Below are 27,412 nucleotides of genomic sequence, written 5' to 3'. Positions count from 1 at the left end.
CATTTCACTTGGTCTCCTTTTCCTCCGTATTTTGTTTCTTAAAACTTAGCACCGTGATAAGAATTAAAAAGGCTTATTTAAAAACTCAGCAACAATGGCACAACACAGTAAATGAAAAAATAATGTCCTCTTAGAGAATCACTTTGCTGTATTGTTTTCTACCCTGATCCTAAATCTCCTGTGAAAGTGCTGACTTTGGAATAATCCCACAAATGCAAATACACACAGGGTTAATTTTCTCCCTCAATGGCTGACAAATAAAGCATCACCTATTTTCATGATCTGGTTCCTATTTAAGCAGCACAGGTGTGACCCCAGGGCTTAGGAAGCCAAAAACCTTGGGAGGTGCAAGGGAGATTCCCAAGAATCTTGCACATAGCTGTGTGACCTTGGGCAAGTCAACTTCACTCACTGAATCTCTGTTTCCTTACTTGTTCGGAGGATGAATAGCACTGACTTGGCCTCCCTAATAACATAATTCACCCACCCATTTAACAGACACTGTCATGAATGTCAAATGAGATAACAGAAATTAAAAGTTTGAAAACTGTATACATATGTTAGGTAATATTATCAAGTAAACCTAAAAACAAAGCATATAAGAGGCAGTAGAGGATGTGCTTGAGGCATGTTAACTGCCCTGGGCACAACAGCCAGGATCCAGCTTGGGACCAGGCCTGGAAACCCTGTGAACTAAGGTCCAGGGCTGCCCTGTGTTAGCAGAGCCCTTGGAAGGGCCACCACAGGTCACAACCTTAATTAGGGCCATCTGTAATGATGCTGAACAGGTTTCAGTAGAGATTCCAGACTAAGGCAGAATAGGAAAAAAGGCCTGGCAATCTACTTCTGAAAATCAGCCAGTGAAAACCCTATGGATCACAACAGTCCAATCTGCAACCAATCAAGGAGATGGCACAGGACCGGGCAGGCAGTGATTTGTTCCCTAGTATGGGCTTGCCATGAGTTGGGAGCCAACCCCACGGCAGCTAACAACAACATTTAAGTACAAAGAGGAAAACATGGTACAGGAAACCAGAGGGATGCGGACAAGGAGCTCCTGGAGCTACGGGCAATGAGGGCAGGCAGGAGACCACACAGCCTTTGCCTCAGCTCATTGATTACTGAGCAGCCCAGCCATAAAGGGCCGTGACTTGGCAATTCCCTCTGCCCTCTCCCACCAAGTCCCACCCTGGGGCTGCTCACTGCCAGCATGTAAGCACCTGAGTCACCCACGAGTCAACACTGGCTTTCCCTTGGCCTCCTCTCCTGCTGGTGCTGCCAGGTGATGAGATCATGACACTTGACAAAACCCTCTCTTTCAAAATCACCTTTTTACCTAAATAGGCAAAAAAAGAATCTAATAGACATTATCTTACTGGCTAAGGAGCCCTGGTGGCACAGTGGTTAAAGCGCTTGGCTGCTAACCGAAAGGTCAGCAGGTCGAACCTACCAGCAGTCTGCTTCCATAAAGATTACAGCCTTGGAAACCCTATGGGGCTGTTCTACTCACCCTATAGAGTGGCTATGAGCCGGAATTGACTCAGTGGCAGTGGGTTCAGTTTTTTGGGTTATCTTACTGGCTGTGCTATCTTTGGCAAGGTCAGCGACTGGCTTTTCAGTTGTCAAGGAAGGAAGCAGGCAAGAGGTTCAGAAATTCATAAAGCGAGGACTCTACTCTCCCTAACCAGAACATCCCTCGCCATATTCTTAGTGTGACGCTTTTCTTTTCTTCAGCCATAAAACAAGGGATACTTGGCATGTATTAACATGTGGGACAAGTTTAAAAAAAAAAAAAGTTAACCCAGTGCTTCTCAAACTTCATGGGAATACAAATGCCTTGAGAGTCTTGTTAAAATCCAGATTTTGCTTTACTAGGTCTGGTGTGGGGCCTGAGACTGTCCAGCAAGCTCCCGGGTGATGCCTATGCTGTTGGGGAACCCGGGCTCCGTGCTAAATGTGCAATTACAGGAGTAGGCGCTTTCCAGGTGAGTGGACTTAGGCTCTAACCAAAGCTCTGCCACTTACTGGCTACCCACCCAGTGGCTGAATCTATAAAATTGGGAGGATCAAACCTAACTTGCAAGATTAAATGAGATAATGAATGCAAAGTTCAGTTCAGAGCCAGCACTCCATCAACAGTAATTAGTATTATTTTTGTTGCTATTATTTTTGTTGCTATATTTGATATCAGCAAAAAAGAAGAAGACCCTGTACGAGATGGATTGACACAGTGGCTGCAACAATGGGCTCAAGCGTAACACCGATCATGAGGATGGCATAGGACTTGGCAGTGTTTCGTTCTGTTATACACGGGGTCGCTATGAGTCGGAACCAACTCGACAGCATCTAACAACAACAACATATTTGATTTTGGTCAGTTTTTCCTTTACCCGTCTTTGTATGAAGAGCCTATTATTCACTTTCAGGCAAAAGCCATACATTTTGCAAAAACTTTACATTGAATCTCACTGAAAGCACTTCATAAAACCAGATAAACATATGAGTTAATAGAATCTTCTAGCCCAGAATTTTAAATACATTGGAAAGGTTTTTCTTCCACACTGGCCTTCAAGAAAAATCAAGAGACATCATTCTCCCCCTGTCCTTGATCTTCTCCCTCACGGCCACGCTCCATACTTTAGCCTCTCAGCCTGGCCTCACATGTAGTTACTTCAATTACATGATATTAGAATTGGGCAGAACTTTGAGAAGTCCTAGCCCAACTCCCTCATTTTCTTTTTAGTAACATTTTATTGGGTTTTTGGTGAAAGTTTACACAGCAAATTAGGTTCCCATTTGACAATTTCCACACAGATTGTTCAATGACATTAGTTACATTTATCGCAATGTGTCAACATTGTCTTTGTGTTCTGTTTGTTCCATTCCAGTATTCTAGTTTCCCTGGCCCCTTAACTTCTCACCTTTGCTTTTAGGTAATTGTTGACCTTTTGGTTTCATATAGATGATTTTTAAGTAGAGCACCGATCTTATGGGTAAAATCCTTTATTTTGTGTGCACTCTGCTATTTCACTAAAAGGTGATCTCAGGGGATAGGCTCGGTTCTAGGTTTAAAAAGAGTCTCAGGGAGATAATCTCAAAGAGTCATCTGTTCTCTACTGTTCCAGTTTGTCTGGTTTTTGTTTTTGTTTTTGTTTTTAATTTGAGTTCTGCTCCACATTTTTCTACCATTCTATCCGGGACCATCTATTGTGTCCCCAGTCAGAACGGTCAGTGGTGGGAGCTGGGCACCGTCTAGTTCTTCTTGTCTCAGGGTAGATGAGGTCATGGCTCATGCAGTCTTGTTTCTTCTCTGAGCTTTTGGTTACTTTCTTACTCTTTTGCTCCTTGTGTGTAGAGACCAGTAGTTGTATGGCCGCTCGCAAGCTTTTAAGGCCCCAGACACTACTCACTTCATTAGGATGCAGAGCATGATTTTTGTGAACTATGTTATGTCAATTGGCTGAGTTGTCACTTAAGACTATGGTCCTAAGCTTTCAAACCCAGAAAACCAGTCTTGGAAGGTGTTTGGTTATGTCTGAGGAGTATCCATATTTGTGTCTTCAATGAATATATGTGCCTGCACTCACATATTTGTATTTACATGTACCTATGGATACTTCTATCTGTTCTCACTTATATACACACTTCAACCTACCCCGATACCTATATGCCTATACCCATCCATATGTGCTTGGACGCTCGTTTTATGGTCTTTGTTGGAGTTGTTGCCATCTTTATATGTATCAAATTCTTTAGTACAGGCAACCTTTTCTCTTGAGTGCTTCTCAGTGATATCATTTACTTTAGTTGTGCTATGCTCACTACACCCACATTCGGTGCCACTTTCCCCATCACCAAAAATAACAAGTCTCCACAATCTAAAGCATACTTCCCCTCCCCCACCCCCACAGTAACCACAAATGCACATTGATCTCTCTATATATACCTATTCTTGTCTTCTTATAAAAGAGGGATCGTACAATATTTGTCCTTATATGCTTGACTTATCTCAGTTAGCATTACGTTCTCCAGGTCATCCATGTATATGTTTCGCGGACTCATCATTGTTCTTTATGTTTGTGTAGTATTCCATTGTATGTATGTACTACATTTTGCTTATCCATTGAAGGGCACTTCAGTTCTTTCCATTTATTTGCTATTGTGAATAAAGCAGCAATGAACATAGGTGTGCATATGTCTGTTCATGTCATTATTTTTAGGTCTGTAGAGTATATACCTAGGAGTAGGGTTGCTGGATCATAGGGTAGTTCTAGTTCTAGTTTTTTGAGAAAGTGGCATACTGTTTTCCATAGTGGTTGTACCATTTTACAGTCCTACCAGCAATAGATAAGATTTCCAATCTCCCTACATCCTCCGGAACATTGGTTGTTATTTGGTTTTTTTATCAGTGCCATTTCATCTGGGGTAAGATGGTATGTCATTGTAGTTTTGATTTGCATCTCTCTAATGGTTAATGATTGTGAGCATCTTTTCATATCCAACTCCCTCATTTTAATAAGAAAATTAAGGCCCAGGAAGATTAGGTGATTTTCCCAAAGTCACAGTTATGTTTTCTTGGAGCCAGGAAAAGTTGAGTTTACATCACTTTCTTTAAAACGGCTTTGCACATAATGAAAGACAACTGTCATGTACAGTGGGGAGTTGGAGGAGGAGAGATGGGCAACAGCACACTCCTACATTGTGTACAAATATAAGGGCAACCCTCTAAATTATTGGTTTTTAGACTTTGGGACTTCATAGACAAGAAAAAATATATATATGTAATTGGGAGAATTACCAACTTTTGATTTTGTTGAGAGAAAAAACAAATTTTTCATTACCATTCACTCTCATCATAATCCTATAAAAGAATATTTCAATACCAAAAGAATAGAATGGACATAATCCCAGAATAAAGGGTATTCTCACAATTTTAGATTATAAAAAGCTTATTTACAGCTGTTTATTTTTCTCATTGTATTACAAACCAGCAATCAGACAAGACCCTGGTTCTTAATCTACTTTAGGTCATAAGTGCCTGAGAATCTAACAAAAGCAAGGGACCTTTCCCCAGAAAAATAGAAAAATGCACATATCCACATGTATATAAAATATTGTACACAAGTTCAGAGATTTGCAGTCCCTAGGTTAGGATCACTTTCTCTTATCCAACTTAGCCTTAGCCTGCTGACTTGTGACTTCATCCTCTCATTACAATTAATGGCTCTGAGGTCCTCTACAAACTGTAGGAGACTCAGGACTAGGTCCCACACACAGGCCCTGGAGGCTCTCAGAACTAGCCGTTTGCAAAGTGGCATAAATATTCATGAGGAGGAATAAAAGGGGGCATCTCCTTCTTGCCCAGATCCTGCCCATCCATGATACTGCCAAATTCCAAAAGATCCCAAAAAGCCCCAAGTCCAGAAGTTCACTTGGGTCTAGAACCAAAAAGCTCCACCTGGTGGTATAAGGTCCTGGGAATTCTGGGAAGTGAGACTAGGAAGAGGGAGAGCCACTCTGAAACAAGACACAAGGAATACAGACTCTGGGTTCTTCTGGGTCTCATATCATCACTCCCAAAGCCCTGCTGGAAAGGCAGCAAAAAGCAGAAAAGCTGAAAGTTGGCCCAGGTTTAGCCCAATGGGCGATGGTGTAGGAAGAGGGTGGAGGGTGCCTCAAAATCCTGGCAACGGTGTCTGGTGCCGCCCAGAAAACAATGGCATTGGCACGTACATACACACCGTGATGGATATGGTAACAACATCATCACAGCCTGCTTTTGAGTGATAAACAATTGTTAGATGCTTCTTGACCTTCAGCTGTGGATAGACACTCAGTACAGCTCAGAAAGGCTTCTCAGCAGTGCCTGTCTGAACACTGTCCAAATCTACCTCTACCTGCACCATCCACCATGCAGCACGTGGTTCCTAAGCTTGCCCATACACAACACATGATACTATTTGTCTTAGGCTGGGTTCTCCACAGAAGCAAAACCAGTGAAGCGTACATCATATATATGTATACATAGAGAGAGAGATTTATCTCAAGGAAAGGGCTCACTCAGTTGCAGAGGCTGGCAAGTCCCAAGTCTGTGGGTCAGGTGTCAGGCTGGAGGCTTCTCCTGATTCACATAGCTACTGAGACTGACAAACCCAAGATCAACAGGTAGGATGGCAGGCTGCTGGCTCACGGGCTGCAGAAACTGATGAATCCCAAGATCGGCAGGCAATACAGCAGGCAGCTGGCTCAAGTCCCAAGAACTGGAGGTCAGATGATGACGAACTGGATGCAGGATCCAGAGTAAGCAAGTAGGCTTTGCCAGAACATCCATATATATATTGGATGCAGGCCACATCCCCAAGAAAACTCCCCTTGCAACTGATTGGCGGATCACATTAGACCACATCGTGGAGGATGACTACATCATTACATAACTGCCAAACTATATCATTACATAATGCCAAACTACATCATTACATAACTGCCAAACTACATCATTATATAACTGCCAAATCACTGAGAGAGAATTATGGCCCAGCCAAGCTGACACACAATTGTAACCATCACATCATTCTACAATATCCCTCTGGAAAAGGCCAGACAAGAAAAAGGAAAATTCTTTATTGTAAGCCTCAACACCTGCATTGCACTGGCTAATTACCCACCTCTCCACCCCCTCAAGCCCCGCCACCCCTGCAAAAGGCCTTAACGTATAGAATACTTGATCTGTGCTACAAATGGAGGCATTTGCTACTTCCTTAAGTCTGTAGAGATTCCTGGCTCTAATATCCACAGAATTTAGGAAGGATAGGTAGTGCAATGCTTAACTGCTCGGCTGCTAACTGAAAGGTTGGTGTTTTGAACCCACCAGTGGCTCCGCAGAAGAAAAGATCTGGATATCTGCTTCCGTAAAGATTTCAGTCTCCCTATGAGGCAGTTCTACTCTGTCCCAAACGGTCACTATGAGTCACAGCAACAACAGGGTAGCTAAGTGATGTTTTTCATAGAAATAGTTCCCTCCATGTTGATTATTGGAGCCCTGGTGGCACAGTAAACCCTAGGGGCAGTTCTACTCTGTCCTATAGGGTTGCTATGAGTCGGAATCAACTTGACGGCAACAGATGTGGTTTGGCTTGGTTGATGGCACAGTGGTTCAGCGTTCGGCTGCTAACCAAAAGGTCGGCAGTTCGAACTCACCAGCCACTCCTTGAAAACCCTATGGGGCGGTTCTACTCTGTTTTATAGGGTCACTATGAGTCGGAATCAACTCGATGTCAAAGGGTTTATGCTGATTATCAACCCATTTTTTTGAGACAAAAGTTGGGGAAATTCCTTAATGGCGGCTAGAGATGAGGAGGTGGGATTGACTGATGAGAAGGCTTTGGGCAGGCAGGGACTGTTTCAAGTCATTAAAACCAGTTCTTATCTGGAGAATGCCAGAAGAGGCGATAATTTCATGTACTTAAATGTAAATGTATGGTGGATTCAGACATTTGGCTGTGGATTAAATAGCCAGAGGTAACTAAAGACTGGTCCACAAGGGATTCAAAGATACTGGTAATGCTCTATATTTCTTATCCTGGGTGGTGGGTGCATGAGTATTTGCATTATTATTATTCTTTGAACTGCAGGTATGTAATATATGTGCTATTTCGTTTGTATATTTCATTAAAATAAAAATATTTTTAAAAGTCTTCTCCATTCCCACTGCTACTCTACTCAAAGTTAGGAGGATGAGCCAGTGACTAGATCAGTTGTGAAAGTGTGTCTTTGCTCTGCTCTGTCTCTGTACGTCTCTTCCTTGGTTTTCTTCCTGTTTTCCTGATCTGCTGGAATGCGAGCAGCAAGCCTTCAAGGACAGAATTTGTGAACAGCTCTCCTCTGACACAGGATTCAGGCCAGCCTCAACCTTCCAAGGGAGAGTCAGATCAGAGGAGTAGAACAGAAGGAACTCTTTCTGAGGTCCCACCAACCAGGCCTCAGCCCCAGGTAGGAGGCAGGAAGCCAGTTCTACTCAGTTTAACTAGCCCGTGGAAAGGCAACCTACCAGAGCCTCTTCTCACCCAGCTCAGCTCTAAGAGGGGTGGTACGGGGAGCAGGCTGTACAGAAATATCTTGCTCAAGTTCTCTTTAGCTCATGGTCTTTCTCTCTCTCTCTCTTTCTCTAGGTGCAAGGTTGGAGATTTGCCTTCACCCAGAGGCACCTTAGAAGAAAGGCCTGGTGATCTACTTCTGAAAACTCAGCCATTGAAAACTCTATGGAGCACAGTTCTACTCTGGCACACATGGGGTCACTATGAGTCGGAGTGGACTTGACAACAACTGGTTTTGGTTTTCAGTTCTAAAGGAGCTGCTCACGCATAAGGAGTAGGGAGCATCCACTACAGGGAAGGATCCAGGGTGAGGTGACAAAGGAGCTCACCTTCCCACTTTGGTAAAGTGGAGCAAGGAGCCCAAGACCCTTGGCCCTCAGTTAAAGTCCATGCAACCAACCAACCAAACAAACAAACCTGTTGTGTTGAGATGATTCCGACTCACAGCAACTTCCTTTGTTGCTGGGTAGAACAGCCCGCCCTCCACAGGGGCTTCAAGGCTGTGACCTTTCAGAAGCAGAACACCAGGCTTTTCTTCCAAGTGCCTCTGGGTGGGTTCAAACCACCAACCTTTCAGTGAAAAGTCAAGCACTTAACCAATTGTGCCAGCCCGGGACACTCAGTTAAAATGGAGTTGAGACAAGTGGCTGGGGTGGCTTAGCTGATTTTTAGTAACCCACCCAAAGCAAGTTTGAGTCTAAAGGCAAGCAGGACACCAAGTCCCAACTGTAGATATCTGGAGCGTGTCAATTAAAATAACATTTAGAATGTAGTGAAGTGACCTGTAGCCACAATTAAAGGAAAGAAAAAGGTAGAATCTAATGGCAGCCTATGTCGGCCAAGCCAATTAATGGCAATTTAGGGCCTGAATGAAACCAGATGGGAAGGGTGAGTATGAATGCTACAGTAGAGCACAAATGGTACAGTGGAGAGGATGGTCAGACCCTTGGAGCTCGCCCTGCTCAAGAGCAGTGTGGGCCGGCCTCAGCCTCCTTCTGGGCTTACTCTACAGTCAAAACAGTTTTTCTTTGGCAACTCATAGAGGTCTTTTTTTAGTTATTTATCTAGAAAAGTATTTATCATTATTTCTATTTTTGATGATATTCTAAGTCACTTGATATGAAGTAGTATTTTAATTAAAAAAAATTTTTTTCAACATATAAGCCTTTTGAAATTAGAGAGTTAAGGATTAAGACCCAGGATTAACCAATGACAGATGTCAACTCCAACCGTGGTATGCCTGTCTTCACAAGAAATTGTTCTCAACTGAGGGTTCTATTTTTAATTACTTTCATTGCTGAGGTATTTGAGAAGAAGAAGGGAAAAAACAAACAAACACGTACTATTTCCTGTAATGATTCATTGTTTCTTCCTAGAATGGAAGGTCAGCTGATTCCTAGAGTATGGACTATCTGTTTTTAAAGTAAAGCAAAGCACTGTGCAGCCTATCCTTCCCCTTTCATATCTGGCACACTTGAATGGCAACCACACGCCTATGAAGTTTAGAAGGAAAAGGCAGATAAGCCCCTTCACACCTCTGAAATGAGACTCCCGCGTCAAACTCACCAGTGGGACTGCAGTGCTTCATGCCTTCAGAAACAATCCAAGGGAAGAGAAAACACATTCATTTTTATTTCAAGTTTACTCTGTGTCCAGCATTGTGCTTGGCAGTTCACTTGGAGTATTTCATTTAATGTCATAACAACCCTGTGAGACATCCCATTACCCCATTTTACAGATGAGTAAACTGAGGCTCAGGGAAGTTAAATGTTAAATATTGTAACCAAGGTCACACAGTGGGATAAGTGGTAAGAGCAGGATTGGAGTGCAGATCTGTCTGACCCCAAAGCATTGGTTCTTTCCAATACACAATGTAGTTCCCTAAGCTACAGGAAAGCGATATGGAGGGTAGGCATACGTATCACTACATTACCCAGGGGATTCTGCTGTGAACATGTCTTTTTAATGAGAATTTTTTTTTAATATTTTTTCAGCCAAAAAAACATTTATTGAGTACCCATGAGATACATGACATCATCACATCACAGTGATAAAAAGGCATCACTTTTCTGGTCAACAAACATGTGACATCAGTTAGTAAAGTTAATGATGTTTGAAAATGTGTTGCCTCTTCTGAAAAAGTAAAGCAACCACAAGCTGTAAATTCCTAACACATCTCTGCAAATCACGGACCAAGACAGCAGGAGTAGAGAAACACGGTGTTAAAAAGTGGGATGGGAACCGAGAGCACATCAAGTCTAAATGCTCCCACTTTATGGACAAATAAACTGAGGCCCAGAAGAGCCCAGTGACTTGACCCGGGTTATAAAGCTAGATCATGGCAGTGCTGAGCCCAGAACTGATTAGATGGGAATGGGAAGCTCCTGGACTTCAGGATAGCACCGCCTTCTACAAAACTCTCCTCAGTAAGAACCCTAGTAGAGTCCCCAGGAAACAACCAACACAGAATTCTGAACTTGAGTGATTCTAACAGAGATCGCTAAGGCCCCTCCAAGCTACTACATCCACTTCAACTAATCCCTCTAACCTTGGACCAAGGCCCAGTTGCTAAGGATCAATGGCCAAGTTTGTGGAAATGAATGAATGATGTTTCAGGCTGTACATGGGAAGTAGAAAGCAATTAAATTATTGAGTACCTATCTCATGAAACCACCACCTATCTGTCAGTTTGTCATGCTGTGGTGGCTTGCATGTTGCTATAATGCTGGAAGCTATGCCACCGGTATTTCAAATACCAGCAGGGTCATCCATGATAGACCAGTTTCAGTGGAGCTTCCAGACTAAGACAAACTAGGAAGAAAGGCCTGGCGATCTACTTCCGAAAATGAACCAATAAAAACTTTACGGGGTCACAAAAAAAGTAATTAATTAACTTAAAAAACCTTATGGATCACAATAGAACACAGTCCGATATAGTGCTGGAAGATGAGCCTCTAACTTGGAAGACATTCAGAATACACAATGGCCGCAACAACGGATTCAAGCATAGCAATTATCATTAATATGGCGCAGGACCAGGCAACAATTTGTTCTGGTGTACATAGGGTCACCATGAGTCAGAGCCAACTGGATGGCAACTAACAATGACAACAATCTAATGAAAGGCACGTGCTAGCACTTTGCCTGGGATTATAAAATGTGTCTCCTACCCTCACAGAGCTGAATCTGAGTAAGGCTTTGAGGCTGGGTGACTGGGATATGAGGTGGATCATATTGCTCTCCTTTCCGGGATGGAGAGATTACATAACTAACTTGTTCAAGGCCTCGGAGCTGAAGTGTGCTGAGCCAGGATTCAAACCCATTATTTGCATGACTCCAAAGGCCACAGTCTTTCCACTTCATCACACTCTTGATTTATCTATAACGTCATGAGAGAAAAGGGAGAGAGCATTTCAAGAAAGATGGAGTGGCCCACAATTCCAAATGCTTCAAAGAGGTCAAGGAAAGCAGCCTGAACTAGGGGGCAGCTCCCTCCACTGCCCTAATCCAAGGTGCAGCCACCACTCAGAGGCTCCTTGTGGTTAGTTTCAAAATGAAAGCGTCTCTCACCCATCTGTAAAGAATAAGGAGTCACCTCCTGGAATTTCTCCTGCAAGGACCCAGCTGGAAATTATACCACTGAATCTAGGGGTGTCAGAGTCCAAAATTTTTATTATAGACTAAATGGAAGAATAGAATAAACAAAACCACAAAAAGGAGGTAAAAGCTTAAAGAATATTAAGAGTGTAAGAAAGAGTAAAAAGGATAAGAGCTATAGACATGCTATTTATTGTGTAATCTATTCCAATGTACTCCACACAGACCAATTTGCATTTGGTATGGCTTTATAAACAACAGCAAGTGCCCACAACATGATTTTCATGAATACGATGCTTCCTGTTCTCAAAACTTAGGGTGCTCTGAAATAGGGATAGTGGGATTTCAAAGTTCATTCCAATGGAGTCATCCCTGCAGGTTCGCTCTCAACCAGTCCAGCTACTGGTCATTGCCCAGCCTATTGGAGCCAGATTCAACAACAGAGGAGCATGCAGAATACAGCCTCTTATTTACAAGCTGTGAAGCCTGCAGAAACTTTGCCAAGTGTATCTTCCATTTGGTGATAACTGGTCTCCAGGGACTCAGAAACAGAAGCTGTTTGGTTTAGCAACTGTAGGTGTTGTCCTGATTTCCTGCTCTCACAAAGCTTTCATTTATTCCAGCCAATGAAGTCTGATGATTCACTGGAGGCCAGTGTTCATTTGTGCTACTCCCTGGAGGTAACTCAGAGCTGGTGTTTGGGGACGTGTGCAGTCTTTGAAAAGACAGCGTTGGCCCAAGTCTCAGTATCTTATTAATTCCTAAACCGATTAATGAAGCAATACTCGGAGTAGTAAGAAGTTACTAGCCTCTGCCAGAGGCCAAGCTTTTGCTCACAGTGTTTGGTTCTCAAATTTCATTCAGCGACCTCTCAGCCAAGCCCAGAGCTGAGGCCACTGTGCCAAGAGTCTGGAAACCCGGGTTCTATACTGTGCAGCCAGCACCTAACCTCTCCAAGATTCAGTTTCCTCAGGTGGACCTCAGCTAGGTCCCTTCCATCCCTAAAGTTACATGAATCCATGATGCAAGTGAATATGCACATCACGAGAGTACGTAGCTCCTAAGACATCACCAAGAGCAGTGTTTCCCTCCAACACTCAACCCACCGGGCGACGCAAATAGAAACTGCCCATTTCCCCAGAAAATTCAAGAGAACTGACTGAAAAAAAAAAGATAGGAGAATTGAGGACAGTTCTGGGAAACAAGCTTAATACACTCTTAACATACTTAACAACCAAGTTGGTATGATGAGTCATACTAACATCAAAAAGGATGAAACAGCTAGGAATAAAGTTAACCAGATACATGCAAGATCTATCGGAAGAAAAGTTTCAAACTCTCATGAGGGACACAGAAACAGATTTAAACAAATGAAAAGACATACTTCACCTTGGACACGAAGACTTAACAAAATAAAGATATTAATTTTCCCTACATTAATCCAACATTTTAACAGGATTCCAGTAAAAATATCAACAGGATTTTTTTAACTAGACAAGCTGATTCTAAAGATCATATGGAAAAATAAAAGCAAAAATAGTGATCAAATTCCTTTAAAAATGAGATTAATGAAAAGCCCTCTAAATATTAACATATATGACAAAGTATAATAAAGCTATATAGTGCTGGAATACAAATAAACAGATGATTGGTACAGAATAGAAAATCCAGAAATAGACCCAAATATATATAAAATTTTATGTTAAATGTATTCATACACATACAAATTTATATAAGACTACATATACATATGATAATTGATATATATTTTAATTTTCATTTTGAATCAGTGGGAGGGAAATGAATTATTTAGTAAATGATGCTGGGACAATTAGGTTGCCATTTGGAAAAACAATAAGGTTACAACAACACAAATTCTAGACAGAAAAAATGTGAACCTCAAAAATAAAGCCATAAAAGTACTAGAAGAAACCACGGAATTTTTAAAAATAATCTTAACAGTGAGGAAGACTTTTCTAAGTAGTATACAAAACTCTGAAACCATAAAAGACTGATAAATTGAATTATCTTTTTTAAAAAAAGACCATCATGATTTTTTTAAAAGTCAAAAGAAAACCCAGTAATAAATATTTTAAAGTATATTTCATACAAAGAACTAGTTTCCTTAATGACTTAGTCATCTAGTGCTGCTGTAACAGAAATACCACCAGTGGATGGCTTTAACAAAGAGAAGTTTATTCTCTCACAGTCTAGTAGGGTAGATGTCTGAATTCAGGGTGCCGCCTCCAGGGGAAGGCTTTCTCTCTCTGTCAGCTCTGGAGGAAGGTCCTTGTCATCAGTCTTCCCTTGGTCTGGGAGCATCTCAGGGCAAGAACCTCAGGTCCAAAGGACGCCGCATTCTTGGTAGTAAGAGGTTCCCCAGTCTCTCTGCTCGCTTCTCTCTTTTATATCTCAAAAGAGATTGACTTAAGACACTATCTAATCTTGAGACCTCATCAATATAACTGCTGCTAATTCATTTTATTACATCATACTGATAGAATTTACAACACACAGGGAAATCACATCAGATGACAAAATGGTAAACAATCATACAATACTGGGAATCATGACCTAGCCAAGTTGACAGATATTTTGGGGGGACACAATTCAATCTATGACACTTAATATATAAAGAACTTCTCAAATCAATGAGATCAATAAATCAACAGAAAAAATAGACAAAGAATATGAACAGAGGTGGGCAAAGAGTTCACATAAAAGGAACTACAGATGGATCTTAATCATAGGAAAAGATGTCCAACTTCATCCACAGTACAATAGATGCAAAACAAAGCTCAGAGATACGAAATAAACAAAGATCAGGAAGTCTGATTACAGAATCATTTATTTAAGGAAGAACTCTAGGACATTACCCGTGGGAGTGCAAAATGGGACAACCTCTGTGGAGAGTAATTTGGCAATATCAATCAAAGGTAAAAGCAGAGCTATCCCTTCACTCAGCGATGCCACTTCTAGAAATTTATCTTATAGATAACTTTACGTATGTGCGAAATGACAGACACGGGATATTAATTGCAGCATTGCTTGAATAGCAAAGGATTTGAAACAAATGTCCTTCAGTAGCACACTGATTGAATACCACATATACTAAGTGAAAAAAATCAAAATACAAAACAATGCGTATCGTATGCTACCACTTGTTTAAAAAATGGAATATATACACATATGTATGCACACATATACACACGTACATACATATTTATGCTTGTATGTTCATCAATAATCAATGCATATAATCAATACAGGAAATAAGAGGTTACATCTGGGGAGGAGAGCTGAATGGATGGGGGACAGAGATGAGGACAATTATTTTTCACTATATTGCAATTTATAACTCTTGAATTTTGTACTTGAGAAATTTTAATTAATGCAAAGGCCAAAAAAATTTATAGACTCCTTAGCCTTATATAGAGCCGACAGAATCAGACGCTCTGGAAAAGGAGCTAGGGACTCTGCAATTTTAGCAAGCACTGTGTGTGATTCTCATGCCCATGGAAGTTTGAGAGCCCCTGACACACAGCATCACTGATAATGCACACTTAACAAAACAATAATAGCAACAATGATGTAAGCAGTAACGAACACTTAGTGAAAAAGATAAAGCCTAAGACTCCACTGCCAAAACTTTGCGCAAGTCTTCCTGAAAAAAATTAATTATTTGGCACAATGAAAGGATTTTACACCATAATGCGGTATTCCTTGTTCTCTCTGGTATTCAGTTTTAACCTCTATTAATCATTTCACCAGCTTTTTACACTTTTAAAAATGCTTTACCCTAATCTTTTGAGCTAGGTAAAGTAAGAGAACTACAGTGGTCCAAAAGTTAAGCACTTGGCTGCTAACCAAAAGGTTGGCAGTTAGAACCCATCCAGCAGATCCTTGGGAGAAAGACCTGGCAATCTGATTCTGTAAAGATTACAGCCAAGAAAACCCTCCGAAGCAGCTCTACTCTGTCACCCGGGGTCGGTCAGAATCGACTCGACAGCAACTGACAACAACAGAGCATAAGAAGCCTTACTTGAAGTTACGTGAAAGAAGTAAATTGCTCAATGATAGCACTGCTGGCCAGCACTTCCCCACCAAACTCACCACTTCCCAGCTTACAAGTAGGTACTATCTTGTCAATTCTGAAGAAGCACATAACTAGAAGTTGATATAGTTTACATTTCACAGAAGCTTATCTGTGTTTCAAATCACAATTGTGTATTTCTAAGATGCAGGGAAAAGAGGGAGCCCTGGTGGCACAGTGGTTAAGAGCTCAGCTGCTAACCAAAAGGTTGGCAGTTCGAATCCACCAGCTGCTCCTTGGAAACCTTATGCGGCAGTTCTACTCTGTCCTATAGGATCACTATGAGTCAGAATCGACTCGACAGCAACGGGTAGGGAAAAGAGAAAGGCCACAGATCTCAGAGTGCTGGCTTCCCTTTTGTGTTCTTTAATTTCTTCACCATTGAATCAGGTTGAAAGACCATATGGTGTAGTGATTTAAGGGCATGTGATCCAGGACCAGACTGTCTGGGCTCAAATCCCAGCTCTGCCACTGTGTGACCTTGGGCAAGTTACTTAACCTCTCTGTGCCTTGGTAGCCACGTCTGTAAAAGGAGAATAGTACTATCTCATAGACTTCTGATGAGGATTAGATAAACTGATGTATATGAAGCACTTCATATAGAAACTAGCCCATAGTAAGCACTATATAAATATTTGTTTTATTATTTTAGGTCTGTCTTAGGATGTTCAAATAAAAAAAACCACACCCGTTGCCACTGAGTTGATTCTGACTCATAGCGACCCGACAGGACAGAGTACAACTGCCCCATAGTGTTTCCAAAGAACAGTTGGTGAATTTGAACAGTTGGTGAGTTTGAACTGCCAACCTTTTGGTTAGCAGCTGAGCTCTTAACCACTGCACCACCAGGGCTCCCTTAGCACATTAGGGGGATAGAATTCATAAAAATAAATGTAAAACCCAGGGAGTAGGGAGACAGGGAAGAAAACTGTAATAGCTAAAGACAAGACACAAGGAGGCAAGCAACAATGAAAAGTTGGCTGTTCCCAAGAAATAAAAAAAAAAACCAACTACAAGATATTGAAGCCATGGGCCAAGCAAAGCAAAGCTGTTTTTTCCTTGTTCTGTGGGCTGCTCTGCAGCAGACTTTTCCATTTTCCGGTCTGGGTCCGTATCACTGTATAAATTTTGTATCAGGGGCCAGAGACCAAGCGAGTTTAGCATTAGGGGCCAGGGCACCTCTTACCAAGCCCGTGTTCATGAATATGACCAGGACTCTCACCCTCTGTGGCCCAAGGCTACAGGAGGGCTTGGCCCCCGTAGACCAGAACCTGAGGTGGTGAGCAAACAGGAAGAGGGCTACAAGGAGATTCCAATCCATCAGCTTCCCCTAGTCATGGAGGGGCCCTTGGAGGCCCCTCAAGCTCTGAGAGCCCAGACCAGGCCATAGGCCACCATCACTTCATTGCATATAATCAGCCCCTAGGACTGTGAGAAGCAAATGCAGATGAAAGGGACCTTTGAGACCATATCACTTGATTTCTCCATTTTATAGATGGGAAGACTGAGGTCCAGAGAGACAAAATGACTTGCCCAAAAGCTATAGACTATCTAGATGATAATTTACCAGAGGGGACCACTGATAACTGAAATATAGGCCCTTCTACCAATTAAACATTCTTTAATCTTTTTGTTTGTTTTAGAATCATACCAGAAACTTTATTTCATCCGGGGTAGGTTATCCACATTTTAAAATCTTTTTGATTTCTTGATACAAATACCCACATATAGGCACAATTTTACGTAAACGCACAAACATCATTATAAAAGTGCTTTGTTGTGCAGTCGCTCCCATCTTCCTCCTTCCTGCGAGATTCTCTTCCCTTGTCCCGTCAGTATAAAGCTTCCCAGCCTGCCTTCCTGGCTGGACCCCACATTACCAACCTACTTTGTACCCATTCACCTATTTGTCCATATTCATGTAATTCTATGGAAAATATATATACAATATATATGTGTCTGTGTGTGTATATACAAACATTCTTAAATATTAAAGGAGCCCTGGTGGCGCAGTGGTTAAAGCACTCAGCTGCTACCCGAAAGTTTGGTAGTTCGAACTCACCAGCCACTCCACAGGAGAAAGATGTGGCAGTCTGCTTCCATAAAGATTTACAGCCTTGGAAAGCCTGTGGGGCAGTTCTACCCTGTCCTATAGGGTCTGTATGAGTTAGAACTGATTTGACAGTGGGTAAGTCATTTTTAAAACGATCTTTGAAAAAAAAAGTCACTATGCAAAACAAGTATCTCTTCATCTAAAAGAGTGACATCAATTGTGTAACAGCCACTTCTTTGGGCCAGCTACCAAGCAGGGATGACAACAGTGAGGTGCCAGTTGTCACACTACATCTCTGATGCAGATTTTGGGGACGCTGTAGAAGACTCAGTGGGAAGCACAGATGTTTTCTCTGACGTGAGCTTCAAAGGTTTGACACACACCTGCAGCATCCTAAGTTTCCTTTAAAAGCTATTTGGAACTATCAACCATTATCTACCCAGAGTCCCCTGGGAACTTATTTAGGCTTTCAGTCTACCTGTATCTTATAGTTGAACCAACTGAAGACACCACAGAACCCCAGGCAATGAATGATTCCTTTCCAAGGCCCCATCGAGTCAGTTCCAACTCATGGAGACCCCCATATGTGTCAGAGTAGAACTCTTCTCCATAGGGTTTTCAGTGGCTGATTTTTCAGAAGTAGATCACCAGGTCTTTCTTCCAAGGTGCCCCTGAGTGGGCTTGAACCTCCAACCTTTTGGTTAGCAGCCAAGTGTGTTAACAACTTACACTACCCAGGGACTCATTCAGCCCAGCCTACAGACATCTATTACCCCCTTGTCCGTGATCTCCCAACCAGAGATCGTAAGCAAAACAACCTGCTTCGAATCCAGCTGCTGAAAGCTCAGCAGCACAGAATTCACCCCAAGACCTCAAATGGCCAGAGTTGTAGGTACCAAACTCTTACCCACAGACCCTGTCTTGAAATATCTGGTCTTGCAAATGTATTCATATCGAAGTTTCCCACTTAAAATAAAGAAACTAATATCTGACTGCCAATTACAGCTTCCAACCAACAGGAGATAACTGGTGTCGCCAAAATGAGTTAATATAATTTCAACTGAGAAACAAAACACGTTTGGATTAGCCAGAGCTACCTTATTCTGAATAAATGCTTGATCTCTGCCCCTCCACCAACCCAGCACCCCCTCCACACACACACCCATTATTCCCTTCTCAGATTCTCGGGGACCCACAGACCCATGGGCAATGCTGGTATAGAGAGAACTTAGCACACCGAAGCCAGCACGTTGTACCACGGTGAAAGTCGTCTGGAATCTGGCATGGCCACGAAAGACTGGCTGCATTGCCCTCCCAGCAGCTCATTTATCTGTGATCTGAAATTACATTAAATTTCCAAGGACTGGGGAAAACATTTCCCATGAGCAAGAAGTTAATTTATTTGCAGGGGGAAATGAATGGCTGCCTCTGCTTTCCTGACCCTCCCATAGGCACCAGGAAACATTAAGTGACCCTTAAGAGAGACCCCAGACAGAGCCTTCACTTATATAAGATGGCCTAAAATCAGCCATGGGTGACAGGGGACATAAATCCTGCAACCCATGGTAATGTGTCTAAGGATTCTTTAAACTGAGGTGCAACTATATTTAAATCCATTCCATGTTGAGAAAGGACTTGTTTTTTGTATGTCACATTTAGAAGGGGGGGTGTTGAGATTGTGTATTTGGAAAAAAAAAAAATCACATTTCTGCTTTATACAAGCATAGTTAAGAAAGTCACCATTTAAAAAGCCCAGATTAGTGGAGTTCCTTGTATTAGGATGGGCTACAAGAAGCCCCCTGCCCTCCTTCTGCTCCTTGTAATTTATTTCATGAAAGCTAGAATTATTTCCACTTTGTGTTCTAAAAAAACAAAAGGTGTGGGGGACAGGCAGCGAACCTAATTATGTCTTAGGATTGCAAGCAGCAGTATTTGAGATCATTCCCAAGGAAAAAGATCATTTGGAAGCCCCAATAAGACAAATCCATTTTCCAATCAAAGCATATTAATTCTAACAACTCCCAACCCACCAGAAAGCATGCGAAGTGATGAGAACCAAAAGAGAAGGCAGAAAAAATAACTCAGTTAGTGGGAATAATAATTTTCTCCTGCTGTCAGCCAGCCCCCTTCTTTAAAACCACCACCAGTCTAGCTTAGACTGGTATCTCCCAGGCATCCTCCCTCCGTCTCTGCCAACCCCGGGTCAGGGACAAGCTCTCATTTCACTCTCCCCAGCATTGTTCAAGAAGCACAGGTGACAAAAGAACATCAGACACCTACAGACCAATGTCTGAGACTCCATGGAAAGTAAGACGTTATTCAAAACACCCATGTTACAGCAGCTACCCTTTCACAAAGTCAACTTAACACTTATTAAATGCTTACTATGTGCCAGGAACTGTGCTAGACACTATCCGTGGATTATCTCGCTTAATCCTATGAGTTATATGCTATTTGCCTCATTTTACAGATTAGGAAGATGAGACTTGGGAAATTTACCCAGAGTCACAGAGCTATGTTAGCCCATGACAGAGCTGGGACTTGAAGCCACTTGGTCTGACCCCAAGCGCAGCACTCTTAACCATTATCCTGCCCACAATATGATACCAGCACGTGTGAACATCAGTGAATTCCCCAGACGCACACCACGCTACCAACACACCCATTATTTCCTAACATAGAGAGGCACCCCCCATCACTGAGGAAGACTTCCCTTCTCTTGAAAGATTCAGGCTGGACCCCATAAAATGGCTGGAGTAAGTGCATGAAAAGAAGTAAAAAATGTCACATGCTCAGGAAGCCAAAATTAAATGCCACCATTTTATGCTGTGAAATAGCCCCAATTTCCTGAAATCTACTCAATGAAGAAAAAACAGAGACTGCTCAAATAATTTCTAAATACCTTCCAGTGAGTACAAGGTTCTTAACTTAGGTGAGTTTTAAATGAGACTTCATGGCCCTTTGCAAAAGGGAGGGAATAGAAAGGAAGTTGTCCTGCTTCTGAGCCACAGAGTAGACTTCCTTCCCAAGGGAAGAAACCTTGGACTCCCTAAAACGTTATTAAGGGTTGATGCTAAACAGAATGCTTATAATCTCAGATAATTTCATGTAAAATAAAGGGATCCTTTGCACTTATAAAAATGGTCCCCAATGCAAACTGAAAGTGATACCTAACTCCATGTGCCAACTTCATAAGCCAAATGTATAAAATGCTCCAAAACGACAATTCTTTGAAAGGAAAGCATTCAGGCAATTTGCAGACATCACATGGGCTTGTTTTATATTAATGTCTATAACCACAAAATGAAACTAAAAGTGAAGAAACTCACCATACAGAGACAAAACAATACCCTTTTTATTTTTAAAACTCTGGTGAAATAGGTTTCCATATGACATCCCATTAAAAAAAAATTCATGTAAACCAACCTGCCTGTGGGTTAGTCACACTATACAGACTTCATCATAGTGTTTAAAGATGCCTAGATATCTCATAGAGTATTTACAAATGTTATCTGTTAGGTAGTTAAGTTTTGTTGCAATTTTTCCAGCACATATTCCACAGTAAAATAAAGGGGGTATATTGGTGTTCTTGTATAAAAATTCCTAACAAATGGAGAAAGGCAATTTTCCTGAGAGAAGATTTGTTCTTGAAATATTTTTCTTTAACAACTGGAAGTACAGAAATGGGATGTAGTTGTAAAAGAAGCATAAGAATGTCTAAGTTAACATTTTTCTTTTAAATTATTTAAGTACCATTAAGTTAAAATGTTTACATTCATTATAAAAACATGTTGTTAAATCTTATGCAAATGATTTAACACTGGATTGCTGCAACGCAAATTGCACTTTTTAAAAAAATGATTGTATACATGGAAGAAAAATATCTTGTCTGCTACCCTGTTTACAAATTCTGACCGACTTCAGATCAGCCACACAATATGAACTTTGAGAAATTTCAGTCACAGTGTATGTTAACGTTATAATGCAGTCTTGCCAACTGAGTAATATTTTTGACGAGACCTCATGAACGGACTCAGCCTCCAGAGATGTGTAGAAGCGGCCTCAAATGATCTTCTCCATGAATGCATGTGAAATCTGGACGTGGACAAGGTATGAAGAATTTCACGAATAACCAAAATCGACCCGAAGCACATGATTTGGGACAACACACATAAAACCTTTTCTAAAAATCTTTCTCAACATAGCAGGAAAGGCCCCGGTCCCAGTCCCGGTTTCCAGAAGTGGCTCAGCGGACATCAAATCCCCTCGTGAGCCCAGAGGCAGGCTGGCTGGGAGTGCAGCACCAGGGTCCTGGCAAGGGGAGGACAGTGTGCTCTTGGGCTGCGCTGACTTTTCCTCGGAAGAGCTCCACGTTCTCTCATGAGGGACCGGATGGTAAGGCGGAGCGAGCCTCTTTGGAAATACATCTCTTTCAAAATAAAGGCACGGAAATAACGCATCAGAGGAATGTTCTGTCAGCGTACTTGCCACTGTTTGGACTGCTTGATAAAATAATACAAAAGTCACGTGAGGCCCGTGGTGGACTCTCCCAGCTTCCTGTGGCCGCAGGCTCAGGCCAGAGCCAGAGCGCACCATGAATCCTGTCTCACAGATGACGTCACTTCCGCCGGGGAGGCCAGACTGACTCCTATGTACAGCCCGTCTTGAGCTGAGTATTTGAGTTCGCTGTTCTCAGAATTCGTGCTTTCTCCTGGGCCAGACATCACTGAGGAGGCACCTGCCTGGCAGGACGAGGCGGGGGGCAGAGAGAAGGAGGAGAGGGTGAGAAAGAGTTATTGATACATTTGCTACGCAGCACGATCCTGCTAGTTAAACACATGGGCACAAACGAGATCTTTAAGTCCAGTCGGGGCGTGAGCCACATCCAACAGGCTTTAAAGTCACTGGGCAAAAAACACAAAGCCGGCATCTCTAGGCACCGCCCCAGGAAGCGGTCTTGCTGTGTTGTGCAGTGCCATTGGCCTAACACTGGTAATTTAAGCTCTTAGAAACATTATCTCGTTAACTTTAGAACTCATGGCAGTAGCCATCCGGCAGCATGAACAAGGTAGAAAGGGGAACTGGAAGAATCTTACTGGTGAAAAGTGCCAACACTGGGCAGGTAAACAGGACTTGATGCACTCAATCTAATCATTTCAAAAGAGAAACTGCAGAACACTTGGTGCACACACACATACACATGCATGCACTCTTACACACGTACATGCATATACAGACACTTCCGCACACACACATATACTTGCACACACTCATACACGTTAACAGATACTTGCACACACACTCCCATACACACACACACATACACATGCATACGCACACAGCAAAGCCAGAAGGCTTAGTAGTTATGTCAGTCTAAAGAGGAATGCTACACAGTCCAACCCTGCCTGATAAATGAAATTTTTGAGCACTGACTTCATGGAAAATTAACCCATGCATGCTCAGGTTTTAATATCTACCTCATTTACCTTAATTCTTTCCAAAAGCAGGCCATATGAGCCAGACCACAGTATAAAGAAAATTTTAAACATCCTACATTTGTCATGATCGTGGCAAGTAAATGTTCACCTTTCCCCTGTTTAATTCATTCCTTTCCTCAAAATAAGAAAAGGCCAAATAGAAAACATTATATAGTTTGGTAGAGTCAACCAAAATAACTAAAATCATGTTTAGACTACAGTTTGTGAAATCAGTTGCATTTGAGAGACTTTTAAAGAATCTAGCCATAATCACATACTTTTTAATCATGCCCTTTTCCTTCTAAACACTCAGAAGTTATTTCTTCCAAGCTTTCAGGTTCCAAGTCATAAATTCCAAGCTACCTGTTACTTAACACAGGTGGGACATCTTGGACTTTTCAAAGCATTTCTTTTTTACACATATGATCCCATTAGATTATTAAAACATCCTCTTGGCTGGCCGAGCTAATGTTACATGAGAAAAAGTTCAGAGAAATACATGGCATCAGACACAGGCTGAACAGAATGGAAGGTGCTCCCATCTAACGATGAGTGGAACCAAGAGACAGAAGTCAGTGTGGTCCGCCCCATTATTCTGGACAAGATCCGACTCTCTCTCATCCTCACAATCGCTGCATGAAGCCCCGAGGTGGGGCCTCAGTTGAGTAACCCCCCACCAGGTCCTGTCACGTGACTTTTTGTCCGAGGACCCAAATGTCCTCCCAACTAGACAAACCAAATCCAGCCCTTCCACAGGTAACCTACCCTTGGCCCTTCCTAGCAAAAATGTGAGCTTGTGAAAATCCAGCGACAGTATACCCCCACACCCTAACTGTTTAATAACGCAAGCTTAAAGACTTAAACTAAGGGCTTTCGGTGCATGAAAATACAAATTTCACAAAGTCACTGAAATGTTGAAATTTTTCAATAGATTCTTGTGAAAATTTTGAAATAGCTCAAGCAATCCTATCAAGCAAACAGAATGCCATGAACATAAGAGATCAGACTAGGAATTGCAGAAGGGTGAGGATTCCTGGAGAGGGTCTAAGGTAGTCTGGATGGCAGGGGTGAACTTGGGCTTTCAGGACAGATCCAGGTAGCTCACTGAGCCTCCTCATCTATGAACAGGTATCACCTACCTCAAAGGGTGGTTGTGACAATTAAATGAGATAATGTTTGTAAAAGTGTTAGCACCGTGCCCTCCCAAGTTAAACATTCGATAAAGGGCAACTATTATTATTGATGTGGAAATGGTGTTCAAAAGTGGACTATGCAAAAATAGTGAGGAAGGCAGGAGTAAGTACACTGGGCTGTTCAGCAGAAAACCCAACTGAAATGGAAAGCAGCAGCAAGGAAGTGAAAGAGATAAGTAGAAGATGCAAACTAGAAGACCTGACATAAACCTTTCTGTGCCTCAGTTTCTTTGCCTATAAAATGGAGATAAAAAGAGGTACTATGTCATGAGGTTATTTAAGAATTAAATTAGTTATTACAGCTTTGTTGAACAGTGTCTGGCAGTAGCAAAGACTACATAAGTATAAAACCAAAACCAAACCCACTGCCGTCAAGTCAACTTCGACTCATAGCAACCCTATAAGACAGAGTAGAACTGCCCCATAGGGCTTCCTGGTGGATTTGAACTGCCAACCTTTTGGTTAGCAGCTGTAGCACTTAACCACACATAAGGATAAGCTACTATTATTATTTTCTTATTGTCATTAAGGTTAAGGAGCTTGGACTTAATTTATTCTCACTAATTCTATCCTTCAGCCCAAGTAAGTTACCACCATCACTGGGCAGGGGCAGAAGCAGTGGGAACTCCTCCAGAGGCAAGTGAGAACAACCTCCTCAATCATCCTGTTCATTGGCTGACAGCTCTCCACAAAGAGAAAGCAAGGTGCTCGGCAGCCATTCAAAAGGTTCATTGAAAAAAATAAATAAGGAAACCTCAATTCATATGTTTGAATACAATAACATACAAAAGGCTCCTTGGCCCTTTGTCAAATGAGCCACGTTGAAGAAATCTTAACACGCTGAATATTATTCTTACTCCTGGGCAATAATCAGAGTCCTGGTGGCGCAGTAGTTAAGAGTTCGGCTGCTAACCAAAAAGTTGGCAGTTCGAATCTACCAGCTGCTCCTTAGGGCAGTTCTACTCTATCCTAGGGGGTCGCTCTGAGTCTGAACCAACTCGATGGCAACAGGGGCAATAATCACAAAAACTATCTCTAGAAATTATCAGTCTTCTTTTTTTCAAACAAAAAAGTTAACATATATGGCAGGGCAAGAATCCTACTGTCAAAGGGCAGACAAACCCCAAATTACATGGGTGATGCTCTCCTGAAAAACATCCACTCATCTGAAGTCAAAAGCAATTTCTCTGAGTCTGTCAGAAAAAATGGGAGAAATACTTGTGCCCAAGACTTGACAGTCTTATTTTTAAATAGGGACATACATATACTATTTAAACAAGAAAGCCTGCAAAGAAAAAAAACAAATTTGTTACCACAGAAGGCCTCAGCTGTGGCCAGTGGGTTATACTCTGGCATACACCTAGCAGTAGTGTCAACAGCCATCAAGAAGTTTATACCCTACTTCATCCTATAATTTTACTTCTGAAAACGTCTCATAAGGAAATAATGCAAGGGAAGGGAAGAGGCCCCACAAAGAAAGACATCCATTGCAGGGCGGCTACTTATAATACTGGAAACCATGGATGTGTCTAATAATCTCAGGATAGTTTGGAAAAGCAAGGTATAGCCACTCAATGAACTATTATGCATTTAGTAAAAATGGTAAGACCATGCAGCCAAACAGAAAAATTCTTATTATACAATAATAAGTGAAAAACAGCAGGATATGAATTGTAATGCTGTGATAATTCCAAGTTATCTGAGCACACACAAAAGTATTGTGAGGTCACCTAGGAGGGGATAGGGGACAGGGGACCACATGAGAAGGCCAAGCCTATTAACCATTTATACCTTTCTTTAACTATTTTACTTAAATGACACAGCACAATCTAACTTTGGGGAAGGGTAGAACACATGGGGTCACCACAAGTCCAGGGCCAAACAACAACAACAGACAGTAGCACCAGAGAGGCACAGGCTTGAGAGGGGCCAGCCTGGGCAAGGTCACAAAGCAGCATGGAAAAATAGGGAGGAACCAGAGCGGGGGCTCTAACAGACAGAAGTGGGTTCAGAAGGGCCACCCGTGCACCACTGTAAATGTCGCCATGTCACCTGGCATAGCTGCTAGAGCCTGGTCAGCCACACACACGTACAGTTCCACATAAGTTAAAACATGGAATGTATGAATCAGTGTCACTTGCTCTCAAAACTGGTCTAGGATGATCACAACTCGCCTAAGGAACTTAGTTCATCATTTCACTGTTCATCTTCATTCCCCTTCCTCATTGGTGACAGTCCAGAGCTACCTATTGAGACTCAGTGCAATTTGGGGAAAAACTTATTTGAGAAACTTAAGGTCCTGGACCCAGTACACATGTGCACGCACACATGCACACACACAAACCCAAGGATAAATTTGATTTGGTTAACATGTTTTCCCATAGCTAGCTAAATCCTTCCAAGATCACAGACATATCAGCATAATAAAAGCAGGCATTCCATCAGACTTAAACCAACTTAAATGTTCCTGAGCAAAAGTAGAGAAGAGCTCAGCTTCAGAATGCCCACGGCTTCCCATCCTTCCTCCCAGGCCACTAGACCAGGCAGGGGTCCCAGTCTTTCTCTGATCAAAGTGCAGTATGAGGGCGGAGCAAAAATCTGCTCTGTGTTTCCATTCACAGCTTATCTGCCCTCCACCCTCCCACAGACAACTGAAAATGGAGGCACTTCCTGTTGAAAGAATGTGTTATCAGCACCAGACCCAGCCCAGGCTTAACACTGAAAGTCAGCCAGGTTAGGTGGGAGACAGGCAGAGCAGCTGGGCAGGGAAACTCCTCCTAAAGGAATAAATGACTTTAGGGAGAACTTGGGTAGCTGCAGATTGGGACATGGAAAATATCCACTCACCTATGAAGCAGGCATAGTTAATCTTTAGATAACCAGGATTTTTTTCCTGTGAGAAAAAA

At 42.1% G+C, this 27,412-nt stretch overlaps 1 protein-coding gene across 1 annotated transcript in view; it reads right to left on the bottom strand.

The window, feature by feature from the left end:
* Positions 1–22,182: 22,182 nt before the first annotated feature.
* The window catches only part of GATA6 (GATA binding protein 6), a 29,407-nt gene continuing 24,177 nt past the window's right edge, over positions 22,183–27,412 (bottom strand). The window contains exon 8 of the mRNA XM_012558934.2: positions 22,183–22,578. Coding sequence (XP_012414388.1) covers positions 22,408–22,578 — 171 coding nt within the window. The 3' untranslated portion in view covers positions 22,183–22,407. The remainder of the gene's footprint in view (positions 22,579–27,412) is intronic.

This window comes from Trichechus manatus, unplaced genomic scaffold (assembly GCF_000243295.1).
Source record: "Trichechus manatus latirostris isolate Lorelei unplaced genomic scaffold, TriManLat1.0 scaffold00199, whole genome shotgun sequence".
Taxonomy (NCBI): Eukaryota; Metazoa; Chordata; class Mammalia; order Sirenia; family Trichechidae; genus Trichechus; species Trichechus manatus.
The sequence above is the reverse complement of the archived record's forward strand: the minus strand, read 5'-3'. Positions and strand labels throughout refer to the sequence as shown.